Raw genomic sequence first — 19,193 nt, 5'->3', positions numbered from 1 at the left:
TTTCTATAATTTGATTAGAAAATTTGTTTCATGACTGAGATCAGATTTAAATTTCTATACAAACCTGAAATGGTGGCTATTTAAAAAGCTGTGATACAACAATATGAATTTCAAAACAACAGAAATTGTGTTATTTGTTAGGTATTCTATTCCAATTTCCTTTAAAATAATGGACAAATAGAAATCCTATTCAAAATAAGAAGTTTAAATGGATTAATTCTGAAATAACTTTTCAATATTATTTATACCGGTACGAGTAGGTCCAACCTATACGGGTAGGCTAACTTAAGCATGGATGAAGTCTAGGATGGTTGGTTATCAACTTTTAAAATGTCATTTCAGGTATTTTAATTTGTGTTTCTCATAAGGTAATTTCAAAAATACATTTTAAATCAATTATATGACTTGTGTACTCGAGTATTTTGATAGAATGAAGAAAAAAATGGCGGCTGAGAATATGGTATGTTCAGTTTTGTACTGTCAAAAGTAAATATAAAATATTCTGGCAAATAGACAACATTGCAAAGCGAGAGAGAGATAGTGCTATCTGTTTTGTTGTATGATAGAAAAGGACAGCAACAGTATTGTCAATCGTACACTGCCATTATAAAGTGGACCTCCCTATAGTTGTCACCCCGACTACTTGACACCTGGTCATTTTGGCCATAAGCGACTACTTGTACCCTCGTAAAAATATGCCATTGCCGTCAAGTTGTTCCCCCGACTACTTGTCACCTACAGAGCACCAGTTGGCACAACTTATACCCCTGCGGTGTAGGGAGGAGGGATCAAGCAATTTTTATTACTGGTTATGATGTAGAATTGAATTCTTAGCACTTTTGTTTCAGTAACATTTTCTCGTCAAACGCATGGTTTGGGAGATATTCGCCGTCTTTGCTATTTTTAGGACATTTTTTTCGAGTTGGTTGAAAACAGAACAAAATGAATAATAAGCTCTTTTGATGACTGAACCAGATGTAGAACACAATTTCTAAACACATTTTGTTCAGTTATATTTTCCCGTCAGATGCACCGTTTACAAGTAAATTGAGCCTAATGCTAGGACAGTCAAATTTTCAGCCATCAATGATATGGCAGATGAAGCTATCAGTCTGGCTATCAACTGAGGTATTACATGAAGTCTGGTAATTAATATGAGGATAAATAATTATTTATAGATACTTACGCTCAGATTGCAATCAGACCATAAGAAGGCCAATGAGAATATTCAATTTGTGTCTGTGTCTTCTACACTCACAGACATTGTTCAAACAAATTTTATAAGTATGATTATTAAGAGGAGTAGTGTGTTGCCATATCTATCACTTCAAATATTGAAACAAAGAAATTATTTCTCAAATTCCTGGGCATAGAGGCAATGAGAGTAAATAAGAAATAGAAATTGAGGCAATAAAAATGAGACAAGAAATTTCTTTTTTAAATATTCAAGATAATTTATTGAAGACAAATTAGCTTTGATAAAATAAATACAAATAATATAATATTAAAAAAATAAATAATATCATGATAAAAATAATTGATATAATAATGAGAGGAAAATGCTTAACATGAATGCTTCATGCTCTACATCAGAGCATGAGACTTTATATCAAAATGAGGAATCTCAATGCCTTTTCATATAGAACTTGATAGTTTGGCTTCATTTTCCAACTTTCAAATGAAGAGCCAGCCGGAATGGTGATTTTCTTGTGGATGAAGTCGAGGGGATAAGTTGTCATGACCATAGACAACTACTTGTACCCTCGTAAAAATATTCCATTGCCGTCAAGTTGTCACCCCGAATACTTGACACCTACTGGACTGGAGGTGTCAACTAGTCACGACCGTAAATGACAACTTGACACCTCGCACCCTCACGACAAGGTGTCCCCCCGACTAGTTGTCACCTCATCAGAAAGGCCAGTTTCACATGGCAGAATCCTGCCTCCTGAAGATCATATTATGGAAGATTATATTTCATATTTTGCAGCTCTCCTGTGCATAATTGTGCATTTCACATGGGGATCTTTCAAAATTTAGCCAACGGATCTAACAAGTAAGCCGACGTTTGCTCAAAGTATGACTCATCACTTTTTCTCAAAGTCTAACTTCCTTAAAAATATAGGTAGAAGATTTCTGATTTCTGAAGCGTAAGTCCCATTTTCAAAAATACCCGAAAACAAGGGAGTTATAATTGTTTTTAATATAGCTTTCCGTTATCATATGATTATATAGTAAACGTACAAAGATAACAATACTCCTGCCTCACGAAGAGACAGGCAAAGGTTTTAAGAAGTTTTCAAACACCTAAAAAGTTTAAACATGAACATTTTTAATTTTTAAAAGTTAAAAAAAAAATTAAACTTTGAAAAGATGAATCCAAATATGAACTCATAAATCATCTCTACTCATCACCGAATAAAATATGAGGAAAAGGACAAGTAAACTTCACTGAATTTCAATTGTCATTCAACAATCTAATTTATCAGGTTCAAATAGTTGAATATACCAATAATTATTTCTTTGCAACAATCAGAAAAATCTATTATGAAACATACAGTATAAACATTGTGGTGATCTGAATCGATCTATGGTAATAATAGGAACTGAAAGAATAAAAAATGTCATTCCATTCCAACTAAAACGAAACTGATATCTGTGTTTGTATTAGAACTGCTGAGTGGATAATGCATACTGAGAAAGTCATGAATAGTCCAAACCAGCCTGGCGACTTTGATGCTTTTGACACCGGAATCTCGTTTTATTTTTATTGAAGAATGAAAACCATGTATCATAGTAAAAAGCAGTTCTATACTTTGTATTATTATATGAGTAGTGATTAACATAATCATGGCTTGTCGATTTTAGTCGCTGAGCTGAATCCTCAGTCGTAGAACTATGGACCAAGCGCGAGCTTTTGCTTTCTATATGTCGTATACCGTCGACACAAACTTTGGCTTTTTTGTTATTGTTCGATTTTTTGCCGTTCTTATGAATTCTGTTGAATCATAATGATATTTAACAAGTTGCGCTGAACCTGGTAGAGTTCATATAGGAACGGTAAAAATCAATTTTACGGAAATCGATGTGCATGTAACTGGATTTAGAAGATCAATATGATAATGTGTTCTATCATAATTTAATGATTATCACAGAAATGTTCAAGTGAAAACGTTGAGCGCAAACCTACTGCCATGAGGAGACAAATAAATTTATGAAAAGCTTGATTGCTTGAATAGTGATCTGGATATATGTTACACGTTTTTAGTTCAAGACATAGTACGGTATGTCTTAGAATAATTTTTAATCTGTTTTGTCAAAATCGGCAGGAAAACATTGGTTTTTCAAAGTTATCTTACTCCCTTATTTTTGGGTATTTTCAGAAATCAAGAAAAATATCCCACCAAATTTCCTACACGAATAGCCTACAGTGTTAATTGTATCATAATAGCTACAGTACATACGTACTGTATAGTACAGTACCTACCTGTTCGTTTTTACCGTATAATTATATGATAAATAATAGAAAGCTTTATTAAAAACAGCCATAACTTCCTTGTTTTCGGATATTTTCGAAAACGGGACTTATGCTTTAAAGAATTTGGGGTCGCTGAATCCAAATCCGAAATCGGAATCTTTCTATCTTCATTTTCAAGAAAGATAGTTTTTGAGAAAAAGTGGTGACCGGAGAGACGTAGAATCACCATGTGAAAGCGGCGATTTGTCCGCTAGTATCTCGATCCAAGCCGGTTTCTGCTTGCCTCGAGGGGAAAAGACGTGACAAAAGGAGGTTCCTGGCTCGGGGTCACCATGTGAAAGACACGATTTGACTCAATGTACTTCGACAAAAAAAACGTGAACACTGTTCAGTGTTCAAGTTGCACGTCTCCTATCGTGTGAAAGTAGCCAAAGGAGACAACTAGACGGGTATGGCTCACGTCTACTTGTCCCCTAAAAACCGGTTTTAAAAGGGGACAAGTAGTTGGGGTGGCACCTAGTCGCGTACCCACAGGCGTCAACCAATCCCCTGGAAAAATATTATATCATTGCCGTCAACTAGTCTCTCCGACAGCTAATCGACAGTAATCGGCTTGAGATAACAGTAAAAGTTGCGACATAAACGCCCTATACGATGGGATATTTACTACTTATGCTATTGTTTCTCTATGCTTACGTCAACCAAGCTCCCTGCCAGCTGATCCCCTGCTGCTGCTGCTGGATATGAAGGGTCTGGACGTCTGGTTGTCTTGATCGTTCCCTACTGGAACGAGGGATCTTGGTTGTCGGTGACAACCAAGCTCCTCACACGCTTACGTCATAGAGAAACGATAGCATAGAAAGATAGATATCCCATGGTATAGGGCGTTTATGTAGCAACGTTTACTGTTATCTCAAAACGATAGTTCACATAGTTCTTTTCCATGCAGCTGTGTGACGCTGGTAGTCTCTCAAATTGTGCCGTTCATACACTCTCACCCCAACAAATCAGAAGTAAAGCTTGTTAATGTTGTCACGTATATCACTGCAAACATTAAATGAAATAAACTATTTCTCTTTCAAAATCCAACTGACTTGGAAATGTTTATCTTATTGGATTGGCAAGCATTTACAGGATGAGTGTTTGTACGTCTCGCACGTGATTCCTGTATGTATGAGTATAAAATATAATATGTGAGGTTTTGAAGCATCTAAATTCGAAAATCTACTTTGTGAAAATAATTAAGGATTGAAAATTTTGTGAAGCGAACAACTACAAGACTTACCCTATTTCGGACTATGTGTAACCTTATCTAAATTTGGGAGAGAAATAGCACAAAGTCACCTTATTTTTTCTCTCCCTATCATTTTGATCATCTACTTATTGTATGAATCAATAAAGAATAAAAAAATGAACAATAATGAGTGATTTTCGGGAATTTAATGCCGGAAAAATTGTTTATTAATTCCTAATTTTATTATTCACATGATAAAGCTATTATTATAGTTTTATCAAATTATCCATCTATTAGCCTAATCATTACCGTATAAAATTGAATTAATTTGTAAAATCAAATTAAAATTTTATTTTTTTGATCTACAGTTATTTCATGGTCAACGTTCTTCATAGCCATTCGACATTTATTATTTATTAGCTAACCACCTATCATTCACTACTTACAACATTATTCATAAGCTTTTGTTCTATCATTCATTAGAAATAAAATATTATTCTTTACTTTGATAGTTATTTCTATTTGGATAAAAATTTTCTTCCACATATATTATGATATATGAGATAAAGATTAATTCGTGTTGATTTCAACATTCATCAAATGTATTTGTTAAAATACAGTCAAACCTTTTCACATCGTTCCTCATTATATTATCATTTTCACGTCACAGAAGGTCTATTTATTGAAAGTATTTTTAGTCTATTTCTCTCTCAGGAATTCTCTACTTATTTCTAGATATTTCGTTCATGATTAATTACGATAAATGTCTGTTTCATTCATGATTGATTGTGGAATTATGTGATATTTTTATATGGGATTAAATTTTATATTTTTATGTTTTTAACAGAAACGAGAGAACGTAACGCGAATTTTGGGTCCAGTCGGCTTCTTGCCAACTCTCCTATGTCTCAAAAAATGGTTAATGGCAGTTTTGTTGCAGTCTTTGATAATGGAGGTGCAGTATCTCAATGCGCAAATGTATTGTCCAATCTGCAAACACAATCTAAGGATAGTCCAGGCAAGTAGAATAATTTATTAAAATATCAAATAGTGATCGATGCTGTTTTCCATGATGAAGCAAGTGATAATAACTATTGAAGATTCGACATGCATTTCCAGTATATAATTAAATTAGACCTACTCACTATTGAGTACGAAAAACGTGAGTAAATTCTATCATTAACTGAAAATACATGTCGTATCTTCAATAGTTTTGACAAAAATAGAGTTCACCCATTCCATACGGAGTCTCGCAATTGAACCTTCCTAATTTTTAAATGTGGTTACAAAAAATATGAGAGATACTAAAAGCGTTACTTCATTGCTGAACACACTGTGCAATTTTGCTTTGGATAGGCCTATATATATTTACATTATATTACGGTACTTTAATTTATATGTCATATATTCACTTTGTGTAATTTTTTTAGATACTGTTGAAGGTACAGGAAACAAGGCTTCATGATGAACACTTCATATTTTGTCATTTTCATATTCACTCTTCATTTCAGGTCTCTGATTATTAAGACACAATAAAAAGTATCAAGTGCCCTTAATTTTTTTGAATTATAACTAGTTTCAATTCTTCAAGAGCCATTTGACACTTGAGGATTGCTCTTGAAGGGCTGAAAATAATAGTGTTGCAATAAAATGGATGGTACTAGATAATTTTTTGTGTTTCTATCATTTCAGTTTCACGTTTGAAAAATAATGTTCTTTAAAATTCGTCCTCCATTGTTGACTTATATACGTAGGAATTTCTCAATAGTTTTGTGTCATTTTTGTTGGAATGGCTTTCACTACCCGTTCGTCTACAAATACGTCCCACTTAGAAATAAGTGAACAAGTTATTAGTGTATGCCTGTTAAGGGCCCTACACACACATCGATTTTTGGACGTTCGATTTTTTGCCGTCCTTATAAATTCTATTAGATTGAATGGAACTTGACAAACACATGATCACATCATATGTCTGTCAAGTTATGTTCACTCTAATAGAATTTATAAGAACGACAATAAATCTTAACGTCTAAAAATCGATGTGTGTGTAACTAAACTCAACATCACTTCAAATGATAACAGATTTCACATCACCTCCACCATTGAATACACTATTTCATTCAAAAGAAGTAGAATTCATTCAAGATAATTATATTAAAATTTATCGACTGCCTATCTACAAGTTATGTTAAGTTAAATCTATATTATATTAAGGAAAGAATTGGTTTATTTATACACGTACGGGATAGGAAATTCAAGAATGATGCATCTGACGCGTCTAAACTACTGGACTGATTAACTTGAAATTTTGCATATAGATTCTTATTTATTAACCGAGGATGTTTATAGGCCTATTTTCAATTCTTCGAGATTTCAGTAAGTGTAGCCTTGCGGAGCACGGGTTACCTACTAGAATGTAATAAATGAATGAGTGAAATCTATTATAATTATGTTTAATTATGAACGGTGTTTGAAAACGAATGAGTAAATGTTTGTAAGAAAAGTAGAACTTTGCAAACTACAAAATACTTTTTACTGCTACAAATACTCTGTAACATATAGACCAGAGAATTTTGTATCATTATAGCTTATAAATTTCTATTGAATTAGTCAGATGGAGGTTGAAACATTTCACACAGAAAGAACACCTGATGTCTACTACGGCTCTCAGAGAAAGAATGTGCAACTTCAAGCCCTGATATTGACTAATGTAATTATTTCATCCTTGTTTTCATCTTATAGGTAAACGCAGCAAAATAGAATGTATTTTCTTCTATGTTTTAAGTTATTATATCAAGTTTATATACAGGAGCGGAGCGACTCCTATCCGAGTATTCTTTTTTTTTTGTTTTATTAGGAGAAGTACACCCCACTCGGGCTTATGCCTAGGGTTGACCGCTTTTACTTTAAATTTTTCATATTTTTTCTTTGTTATATTAGCCTAGATTATGTTTGTGGAATAAATTAAATGATTGATTGATTTCTTAGAGGTAACATCATTTTAATTCCAAACTTTAATAACTCAAGTATCAGCATTATGTAATTAGCGCAGCATTTTTGTATTTGAGTAATCATTAAATCAGACATTAAGTACCTCAGACAAACTTGTCTCTACTAAAAAGATTCTCTTAATATTAATCAACTTGAATAACTGTGAGATATGTATGAAATGAACATAAAGACGAATAATGAACATAAAGAGAATTGATAACAAAATCGATAACTTATGTTACTATTGATAACTTCTTGAATCCTAATCCTTCACATATTGAATTCTTTGTTTTTCTCTTCTTCTCCATGGGAATCAACTGAAAAACAAAAAGAATCATGACAATTATCAATGTAGGGCTGTACGATATCTATATCAATCCACACTACAAAATAAATAGTCTATGACGAAGTTAAAAGGAATTTGTTTACAGTAATAGCTATATAGGACTACACACCAAAGGCTATGTTAAAATAGCTGTTTGTGCAACTTTTTTGCAAAACCAGTCATTGCCAAAAAATATTTGGCTGAACTCAACGAACAAAGCATATATAGCGGTTGAGTTCGACCAAATTCAATCTAGTTTGGCAATGACCGGTTTTGCACACATGTTGTCAGACCACCACATGACACAGTCTTTAAAAAATTAACTTCTGGTGATATTGATGTTCGTCCTTTTTTAGCCTCACTCAAATCCCTTGATTTTTAGACAGTTTTCAAGCCTTATTGCAAACAGAACATTTCATGTAAAGCATAATGATCAATAAATGATTGATTCTGAGAGTTCTGTGCAACATTTTGGTGTAGGATAAATGAATGTTCAGGGTATAACGGGGAGCATGTGGTTTTAAGTAAATTTGGGAATGGAAACAATTTTCATGCTCTCTTTACCTAAGTGAGTCAGACCAAGGATGACACAAAAATATAATAAGTTGAATTTGAATTGTTTCAACTGTGAAAATAATTTTGAAGTAATAGGCATAGGCAAGAACCGCACAGAATGTGAAGTCTCTCTTTAATGCCGGAGAGGGAGAAGACATTGAAGAAAAATTAAACATATAATCTAAAACTGCTCAGGAAGACAAGTAGTAACTCAACAACTGGAGAATTTCCATACTTCCTCATGTTTGTGATAAATCTGAGAAGAGATAGATTTGTCAACCAACAAGAATTTGCAGCAAAGGAAGGAAATCAAAAAGGTTTTTTTTTTAAATGTGTTAATGAGATTTACTTTGGCAGTTCAGATAAAGTGGATGCCAGCAATAATTGGCAAAACTATTTGAAAAGTTATACACCTTGTAAGGACACAATATGAAGTATTCAAAAGACATTGCGAGCAGATGGAGCAATTCGATTAGAGCGGGAGGCTTGCCATATACCATATACCACATGATAAGGATAAATATGATTGCAAATTAGTTTATTCATTGATTGCAAAATAATTTATGTACCTAGTTATAGCAAGTCATCCTGTAACAAGTTTCAATATAAAAGATGGTTGATAAACTGAACAGAAGTATTACGCTACTTATTTAAGACATAAAACTTTCCAACATTTTGAAACTATTTTCAAATGCTAAATTCATCATAATCTTACTTATCAATAAGAATTATACTCTGAACAACAACAGTGCAATGAAGAAATTAATTTCAAATAAAAGGCAATTCAATTCAATTCCTGCCAAATATAGCTCCTGTGATTGATAATATGACTTGCCAAATGATTGGAATTATACTCTATGAATGGAATGTGTTTTTTCTTTGTTTTGTTTCATATAATGAGGTACTTTGAATTTCTATAATAATTTGGATAGGACTACAGTAATTAAATATATTGTTATGGTCTAAAATCTATTTGAGGAAATATAATTATAATTCAATGAATTATAATAATGATAATTCAAGCCGAGTATGTTCAATAGATGAGTTACAATAGAATATTAATGAGCATTTTTTCACCTCACCATTCTAGTTATAACATTAATTTGCACATGACAAATCTATCTTAGAATATTATTGTAACATATCGTTGTTGGAATTAGAATGATGAGCTTTTGGAATGATTATCGAATTACCTTTATGAACAAAATAAGCATAACATGAGTAGGATAAGCATAAACAATGAAAAATATTAATAAAAACTTACGACTGAGTAGGCCTTAATCTGGAGTACAATATTTTTCCAATCGAGGAATGTATCGTCGTTTGATGGTGTATCGTCGTGTGGTGCTGAAAGCAAAAAAATCATATTTACAAAAAATGTACATTATTTATTATAAAAACACTTTAGTTACATGGTCTACTTTTCAACAAATTAATAATAAACAATATAAAAGTCTTCTAGTATTACCCATTATTTTGCAAAACTTTAAAATAGTTCAAGTAGTTTCAAGTTGAAAATGACCTAAGTTAGGGTTTAAACTAGTCGTTGAACTATTTTAAAGTTTAAAAAAAAGGGTACTGCAAGATTTTTATATTGTTTTTATTAATTATTTATTATGTATATACAGGTTGTCCCACCAAGGTTGTAACAGCCGTTGACCATAGATTCGACTCGACATTTCTGACAAAAAATGTACAGTAGACGTTTTTCCTATCGACCTTAGTTTTCGAGATATATCGATTTTTCGATATTTTCAGAATATGCCTACTTCCGGTCATTAAATACTCAATAACTCGAAAACTACTGGTCGAATTTAAATTTCAAGGGTATTGTTGGAAAGAGAAAAACATTTCAAACAAGTTTAATATAATTTTATTTGTTGTAAGATATTTTGTAGTTTTTTATTAGGGCTTGAACTTGGAAAAATGCTCTTCTTCAAATTCAAAGTGAAATTTCAAACCGTTTTTTCTCGGTTTTTCTCCGGATGATTATAATTGTTTCAATATTTCAAAAACTTCTCCATTCCATAAGCTTTCGAATGAGTATAAATTAGAAGAGGTAAGTTCCATGATAAAGTGTTCAAAACTGCTAATATCTGGTATGAACACCTTCAAAATGAGGAAATCCACAAACAGCATTCATCAAGTGGTGATCCTAGGGTGAAATCACCTGATTTCTCTCTGACAATATTCACAAGTTTTAATCAACATTTCAACATTCTTCAATGATATGCCTTTTTAATAACTTGCATTATTTCCTGTACTATAAATCCGGAATAAAATAACAATAAGTGTATGTTTCAGCCTATTTTCAGTATAGTTTTCAGTGTGCTTTCCAGTCGATTGGCATGATATGTATCAACTTTGGCTAGTAGAGAAGTGTTCGCGTTCATTATCATGAAATTTACCTTGATTGAGTACTTGAACATGTTATTGGTGTATGGAGAGAGTGGATGCAATTCAAGAGTCAGTGAGAGTATGCAGGAAACGTTTTCTTGACCGAAAGCACCCATCTCATTACCCGTTTTTAAGATTGACAGATATCAAGATAGTAAGGGTCTGGGAACAGTTTCAAAAACCGAGAAAAACGGTTTGAAATTTCACTTTGAATTTGAAGAAGAGAATTTTTTTCAAGTTTAAGCCCTAATAAAAAACTACAAAATATCTTACAACAAATAAAATTAGATTAATCTTGTTTGAAATGTGATTCTCTTTTCCAACAGTACCCTTGAAATTGAAATTCGACCAGTAGTTTTCGAAATTATTGAGTATTTAATGACCGGAAGTAGGCTTATTCTGAAAATATCGAAAAATCGATATATCTCGAAAACTAAGGTCGATAGGAAAAAAGTTTACTGAACATTTTTTGTCAGAAATGTCGAGTCGAATCTATGGACAACGGCTGTTATAACTTTGGTGGGACACCCTATATATACAGGGTGATTCATAATTATGGTAAAATAATTTAATACGTGATAGTAGAGGTGAAAATGAGAAAAAAAGTTCCTATAAACATATATCCATAAACGATTCATTAGCGAGCTATACAGAGTGAAAGATTTCGCCCGGAATTCAGTTCCTCTGGTGAAATACACCGATGCTGAATTGTTTGGGGACTAGTTTTTGAAAAACTTATGCTGGATCCATATGGAAAAATATCTGAAAAATTGAATAAAACTAGTCTGGAAGCTGTAGTGTGAGTAGTTTTTGAGAAGAAAGTTGAAATATGCAAGAAATCTAAGTAGAAAAACACAGACTTCTACGTTTGATGCCCAATAACTTTCTTTAATGACCGCAGTAAACAAATAACTTTTTACAATAAAAATTGTAGAGAATTTAATTCTGAAAAGAATTATGTTAGCTGTGTAAACTAAATTTTAATAAAAGTTGGATAAAATGTATTCTTATGTAGTACATTACACCACAAAAATTTGCTTTTTTATGAGGAGGGAACTAATAACTCATAAGTTGTAGCTGATTGCAAATTAGATATTCGGTTTTTTATGAAAAGTTTTTTTTTATATGAAAGTAGCTTCTTAATGACATTGAACTTATACCAAAAGACTAGTAGATTATGCCATTAAGCCTGGGAGGAAGCTCGAACAGAAGTAGATGATCTCCTATGATTCCTGCCCAAATGTTTACTGAAAACTGATGTTGTGGAAGATTAGGATTGATGGTATGAGGATTCTCAGCTGCCCAAATATGTTGGTTGTGGACGTTAACGATAGCTGTTCTTGTAAAGTGTGCCTCGTCGGTAAATATAACAGTTGTTAAAAAGTTTGGGTGAACAAGTTTTACTAAAAACCATCGGCAAATACCAGCATGGGGAATACAGTCTCGTGGCAATACAGTATGAACTTTCTGGAGGTGGTATGGATGTAATTGTTGCTCTTTTAGTATCCTCCAAATAATAGATTGATTGACATTAAACTGCACTGACAAATCTCTTGTGCTCTTCTCTGGATGTTCATAAATTTCATTAAGAACTTGTTCTTCTAACTCAACAGTCATAGTAGATCGGGGTCTGCCTGCATAAATGTGCTCTTTGGATTTCAAAGAATCTGTTCCAGACAGACATTGATGAATAGTGGCAAAAAACCTTGATCTTGGACATACTCGGTTAGGAAAGTTCTCTTGATACAAACGTCTTGCTTCAGTACTATTACAGTAGTGTCCCATTCCATACATTAAATGCATTTCAGCTAATTCGGAGTATGAATAATGTCTAAAATTACCTGCCATTTTTTAAAAAGTTAACACTTAAAACAAAAGCAAAGTGAAATGGTTACAAATAACTGGTTAATAGATTAAACAAAAAACAGAGCGCGGTTACAGTAGGCCTAACTTACAGTTTGTTTTTTTGTTCAACAGTGAGCTAAAACATTTATGAAAATAATTTTCAGCTGATAATTTCTTTTAAATATTTTCTTATTTAAAACAAAATAAATCAGATGTTCTGGAAAAGCTGTTATTAAAATCCATGTTTTATTTGCAATCAGCTACAACCTATGAGTTATTAGTTCTCTCCTCATAAAAAAGAAAATTTTTGTGGTGTAATGTACTACATAAGAATACATTTTATTCAACTTTTATTAAAATTTAGTTCACACAGCTTACATAATTCTTTTCAGAATTAAATTCTCTACAATTTTTATTGCAAGAAGTTATTTGTTTACTGCGGTCATTAAAGAAAGTTATTGGGCATCAAACGTAGAAGTCTGTGTTTTTCTACTTAGATTTCTTGCATATTTCAACTTTTTTCTCAAAAACTACTCACACTACAGCTACCAGACTAGTTTTATTCAATTTTTCAGATATTTTTCCATATGGAACCAGCATAAATTTTTCAAAAACTAGTCCCCAAACAATTCAGCATCGGTGTATTTCACCAGAGGAACTGAATTCCGGGCGAAATTTTTCACTCTGTATAGCTCGCTAATGAAGCGTTTATGGATATATGTTTATAGGAGCTTTTTTTCTTATTTTTACCTCTACTATCACGTATTAAATTATTTTACCATAATTATGAATCACCCTATATATATATATATGTGTGTGTGTGTGGTGTGTGTGTGTGTGTGTGTGGTGTGTGTGTGTGTGTGTATGTATATATATATATATAATATATATATATATATTATATATATATATATATATATATATATATATATATATATATATATATAATATATATATATATATATTCTAGTTATAACATTAATTTACACATGACAATCTATCTTAGAATATTATTGTAACATATCGTTATTGGAATTAGAATGATGAGCTTTTGGAATGATTCTCGAATTATCTTTATGAACAAAATAAGCATAAAACGAGTAAGCATAAACAATGAAAAATGTTAATAAAAACTTACGACTGAGTGGCTCTTCATCTGGAAGTACAATATTATCCCAATTTAGTTCAGGTTCGTCGTGTGGTGCTGAAAGCAAAAAAATCATATTTAAAAAAAATGTACATTATTTATTATAAAAACACTTTAGTTACATGGTCTACTTTTGAACAAATTAATTAAAACAATATAAAAATCTTCTAGTATTTTGCAAAACTTTAAAATAGTACAAGTAGTTTCAAGTTGAAAATCACCTAAGTTAGGGTTTTAACTAGTCGTTGAACTATTTTAAAGTTAAAGAAAAGGGTACTGCTAGATTTTTATATTGTTTTTATTAATTATTTATTATGTATCGTCTATATATATAGGTAATAATAATGAAGTTTCAGGCCTATCTGATATTCAACAGAAATTGTTGAGTCAGAACCAGCAAAAGCCACTATCATACAATTAAAAATAACCTTCTTTTAAAACCAGAATGAAATGATTGAAGTTAACTTAAATTATTTATAAGTTATAAGACTTGTTATATTGCTTTAACAAAAAGTACTTGAATATTTATTGGATCGTCTCTACAGAAACTTTGCACAAACATTTATGACAACTAGACAGAGCTACAAAAAATTATGAATTGAATTTTTCCAATTCATAAAACAAAATTGCAGCCATTTAAAATGTTATTCACTAAATAACCTAAAAAACTGTATATTTTACAAAAAATTACCTACAAGAATAACATTTTTTTTTAATTTAATTACAAATCGATTAACACCTCCTAGTTTTCCAAGATTGGACAAATATTAAGTGAGATGTATGGCAGTTGTAGCGATCAAACCAAGACCAAGATGGTTATGTAAAGTTCCATTATTGTTTGAAATAATCTAAAATGGCTTACTAATAAGATGCAAAGCAGATGGAGATTGTTACATTATTGAGGCAGACTTCAGTAGCATGCTTTGGCGTGCACTGAAACAAACCTCCAGTCTCCTATCACTAGATCTTGGAGAATTAGGTGTCAATCGATTTGTAGGCCTAATTCAATTCACTAAAAAAAATATTCTAGTAATTTTTTCAAATCAGCGATTTTTTGTTATTTAAGAGATAAAATTTTAAACGGCCGCCTCTTTGCTTCATCAATTTGAGAAATTGTTATAATTTTTCTATAGCTCTTTCCAATAATTGGGAAGAAATGTTTGTGCAGTTTCACTTCCCTATGTTCAGCCATTATTTAGAAAAAAAAATAGTAAGTAAATAAAAAAAACAAGGGTGCTGTGTGCGAAACCAAGGACTTTCAGACAGTTTGAAGATTATATTAGATATCAGGGTTTTTTAAATATGAGGTTTTTTCTAATATCCATAATATTCACTATTTATATGAAATCAACAGATTTATCTTTGACTCCAATTATTACTGATCTGATTCATTTATTTTCTTTCAGCAGTCAAGTAATTTATTTTATTGAAAAACATTTATTATCTAAGACCTTTATTTTCCGATACTGTCCTGATAGAGTGGACATAACTGTCCAAACTTCGCCACGTCAACAAATAAAAAAAGTAATTTCATATTAAAAGTCAAAACTGTTTTATTCTATTTTAAAAGTCATTCTATTCATTTTTGTATGATTTATTAAGTATATTTAAATAATGTGAATATCTTTTGTACAGTTTGTGATATTGATGTGTGGAAATAATGTATTGCATGACCACCTTCCCATTAAAAAAATGAAGTTAGATTCATATGACGGACAAAAATTTTGAGCGACAAAAAATTTGTTTTTTCTCAATAACCCATGAAACCTGCTGTCAAATTATCCGTGTAAAAGGAATATTTTTAGTTGTTTCCATAATTTTCACGAACACTGTATAATTACAAGTTGCGGATTACAAAGATCAATACAACACTTCATGAGCGAGCTCTCCAACCCAGGGGGTCTCTGATTATAAAAAGAATGGATAAGAGAATTGTTATGACTTACGTGGTCTTTCAATATTTTGATTTCGCATGAAGCCTTCAATGGCCTCTGTCAAGTCTGCAGACGGAAGGGGCTCAACAGAAAAAAAATCAGATTCGAGCAGTTGACTGACTGAAGCTCTCTCAGACGGCTCCACTTTCAAAAGTTTCTCAATTATATCCATTTCGGCTTGAGTGTTCTCTGCCATCAGTAATCTCAGTGTGTCTGCAAGATTTCTTTCCTCGTAAAATTTGGCCCATTCATAGTATTCTTCGTAACCAGGTAAACTGGACAGATATGGTCCAGCAACACATCCGAAAACATTAGTAATAGATCTTATTTCAGACATTTTGACATGGTCAATAAGGTCTTTACTGACGTTTGTCAATATTTCAAACAGAGTTATGCCAGCCGACCACAAATCCATACTGATGTTCACAGCCAAAGTTGAGGTACTTATAAGAACTTCAGGTGGGGTGAATCCAGGGGTACCAGCTTTGAAATTTGCCATGTTGACGTTATTTTCAAGCATCCCTTCCAGGTCAGCAATTTTCAATACTCCGTCGAAAGTCATCAGGAGATTTGCCGATTTAACATCTCTGTGCACAAAATTTTTTGAATGGATAGCTTCTAAGGCATTCAAAAATTGATGTATAACGTTTTTCTGTTGTGGCAAGCAGAGCGATTGACATCCAAGTAATTCATACAAGCTACTCATGCATAGCTCCAATACGATTGTTTTGTAATTATCGCATATATCGAAGACTTTTAGAATTTTGTCACAGTTTTTCAAATCTTTGTAGGCTCTGATTTCGGCCAAACCGAATCTGAAATTTTGTTTAATCGCAACTGTCGCAGGATGGGGTCTGTTTTTCAACTTTCCAAAACAAACAGAAGCAAACTTCCCGTAGTGAATCAGTTCTAGTTTTTGATACTTATCCAAGCACTCCACCACCTCCATTGATGACATTTTTCATACCTGAAAAATATTTTTATATAAGAATCGGAAGAGTGTTAAATAATGAGCAAAAGCCGTATTTGACGTTTTTATACAAAATCATCCCCCATTGAGTTATTATCATATTATTCATCACATGTATACATAATAAACATTTAAAAGACTATTCAACCTCCAGAGCAGAACAGGGTAGACTCACACTTTACCCCAACAGACTAATATTTCAAGAACTAAATCCATACACTAAGACAATCTACATTTTAGACAATCCTACACAAGGAATATTATTTTATTCCATCAATAAAAATTAAAATGTATACACAATACACATAACACTATATATATTCGTAAGTGAGCATCAAATAATTACAACATAGATAAATACCTAGTTTATTAGATAAGTATCAAATTTTACTACAGTAATTTATTTAGGCCTATTAACAAATTACCAAACCATTTTATCACCAGCAAAATCAATTGCAGCATAAGTAAACAAATGAAATGGATAGAAAAAATTTAGCCTACTTCGATTTAGGAAAATAATCCCTTCACTCAAACTAGAATTTCCTCATCACCAGTTATTGACCACCTCATTTAAACTTCATTTTTAAGCTTTACTATTAATACTAGCAGGTGTAATATTACATTTTTCTTCTCACATTGGATCGAATCTTCAATTCGAGATCTATGGAGCTTTATAGTAAATGTCAGAGTTATCAATAGACGGACAAATTTTTTGACGGAGAATTTATTATCGTAAATGTTTGTTGCATTGTTCCATAATGTCACCGAGGCAGGGTTAACAAATTACTAGTTAAATAGTTTATTTAAATCGAGATATATATAAAAATTTAAAATAACATTTTAAAATAAAGTTTTATTGAGAACAGATGTAGAATGTGAATTCTAAACTTAAGTTATAATTTTTTGGTGACGTGTCTGTAAAAATCGATACTGAAGGAGGCGTTGGCTTCGTGACTTGCAACTTATGTCTTTTCCTGTTCCTGCTTCTCTGAAAAATGGCTGGCTACAAGTGTGTCGTGGAGTTTTGCTCTAAATCATTTTCGTTTATTAATGTTTTAAATTGAGTTTTATATAAATTTTTGTGCTTTTGTTCAGATTTAGCTGTTTGTGTAGTCAAGCCAATAGCCACTGTGTTTCAACTGTAAACTAGATAAGTATTTTAGTTCGTAATAACTCTGAAATAATTAGGCTTAAGACATATATGTTTCTTTGTGTATTTGTGTATTTTCATCTGAAGATTATAAGTTAATTTGCTCTGAAAACTGGATTCTCATTCATAGGCAGTAGATCCATTCAAAATTTATCAAGAATATTTATTGGATGCCGACAACTATCCTTAGGTTGATAGGTGTTAAATGCTATTCCAACCGTTTAAGGAAAAATGGTAGCACGGCAAATGTTACCCCTGTGGTGGGACGAATTACAAAATAAATATGTCCCAAATGTACACCATGAAATCCCTGGTTATAGAAATTATTAGTAGATAGATATCTTGATAGGTTATGAATGGTTTGTGCTGAGTGGGAAGTCGGTTCAAGAGAGATCAAGTTTTAATGAATCAGTGCATATTACAAAATGGCAAACATTAAAAATGATCTGAATCTTATAGCATTCTTAACACAAAGGTTGATAAGCTAGATGCTAGATTTAATGAGCAAAATGCTAAGTTTAATGCTAGATTTGATGAGCAAAATGCTAGATTTGATGAGCAAAATGCTAGATTTGATGAGCAAAATGCTAGATTTGATGAGCAAAATGCTAAGTTTAATGCTAGGTTTGATGATATGAAGCAAGAATTTGCTGAAACATTGAGTGATAATCATGAAAATGAAAACAAATTGAAGCAGGATGATAGTAGTGTTAAGTTACAAGATCAACTCATTCAAGTTTCTGACAATGTAGGCCTAGTTACTGTTGTTGAAAAAGTCAACCCTAGTGAGATAGTAGAATTGAATAAAGAAGTAGGTAGGGAGTTGTCTTTAATGAAAGTCAACTATCATGAAAGTAATATTGCTACATTGAAAGTTAGGAAGATTGTAAACAAAATGAATGATTATATGAGACAGGTTTCTGTAGAGGTTAGGAAAAATGTAAACAAAATGAATGTTGCTTTGAGTCAAGTTGATGAGTTCAACTTTCAACTGAGAATTGAAAAGGTGTATGCTATGCATTCTCAAGTGAACATGACTAACTTTTGTAGGCAAAACTGCTTGGTTGAAACAAATGAACCTATGAATAAAATCATGCTATTGAAGAAAACAAAACGCAAAGTCACCATTGATGTATTAGTATTCAAAGGTTGTTTCAAGTTGCTTAT

At 32.0% G+C, this 19,193-nt stretch overlaps 2 protein-coding genes across 2 annotated transcripts in view; both read right to left on the bottom strand.

The window, feature by feature from the left end:
- Window positions 1-7,679: 7,679 nt before the first annotated feature.
- On the bottom strand, window positions 7,680-16,873 carry LOC120354772 (cyclin-dependent-like kinase 5). The gene is made up of 4 exons (XM_039442394.1): window positions 15,919-16,873; window positions 13,964-14,029; window positions 9,848-9,930; window positions 7,680-8,020 (listed from the first exon to the last, which is right to left on the bottom strand). The coding sequence occupies exons 1-4, from the start codon at window positions 16,862-16,864 to the stop codon at window positions 7,937-7,939; spliced, it is 1,179 nt and encodes a 392-aa protein (XP_039298328.1). The 5' UTR covers window positions 16,865-16,873; the 3' UTR covers window positions 7,680-7,936.
- Window positions 16,874-17,105: 232 nt separating this feature from the next.
- The window catches only part of LOC120354380 (cyclin-dependent kinase F-1-like), a 6,029-nt gene continuing 3,941 nt past the window's right edge, over window positions 17,106-19,193 (bottom strand). The window contains exon 3 of the mRNA XM_039441440.1: window positions 17,106-17,122. Coding sequence (XP_039297374.1) covers window positions 17,106-17,122 — 17 coding nt within the window. The remainder of the gene's footprint in view (window positions 17,123-19,193) is intronic.

Source organism: Nilaparvata lugens, chromosome X, assembly GCF_014356525.2.
Source record: "Nilaparvata lugens isolate BPH chromosome X, ASM1435652v1, whole genome shotgun sequence".
Lineage (NCBI taxonomy): Eukaryota > Metazoa > Arthropoda > Insecta > Hemiptera > Delphacidae > Nilaparvata > Nilaparvata lugens.
This window is presented reverse-complemented; position numbering and strand designations above follow the sequence as displayed.

Coding starts and splice junctions, on each gene's coding strand:
- LOC120354772 (XM_039442394.1), bottom strand. CDS start 16,864: ATGTCATCAATGGAGGTGGTGGAGTGCTTGGATAAGTATCAAAAACTA. Junction 9,931..13,963: donor AGATGAAGAGCCACTCAGTC/GTAAGTTTTTAT, acceptor TTTTGCTTTCAG/CACCACACGACGATACACCA. Junction 8,021..9,847: donor AGATTAAGGCCTACTCAGTC/GTAAGTTTTTAT, acceptor TTTGTTTTTCAG/TTGATTCCCATGGAGAAGAA.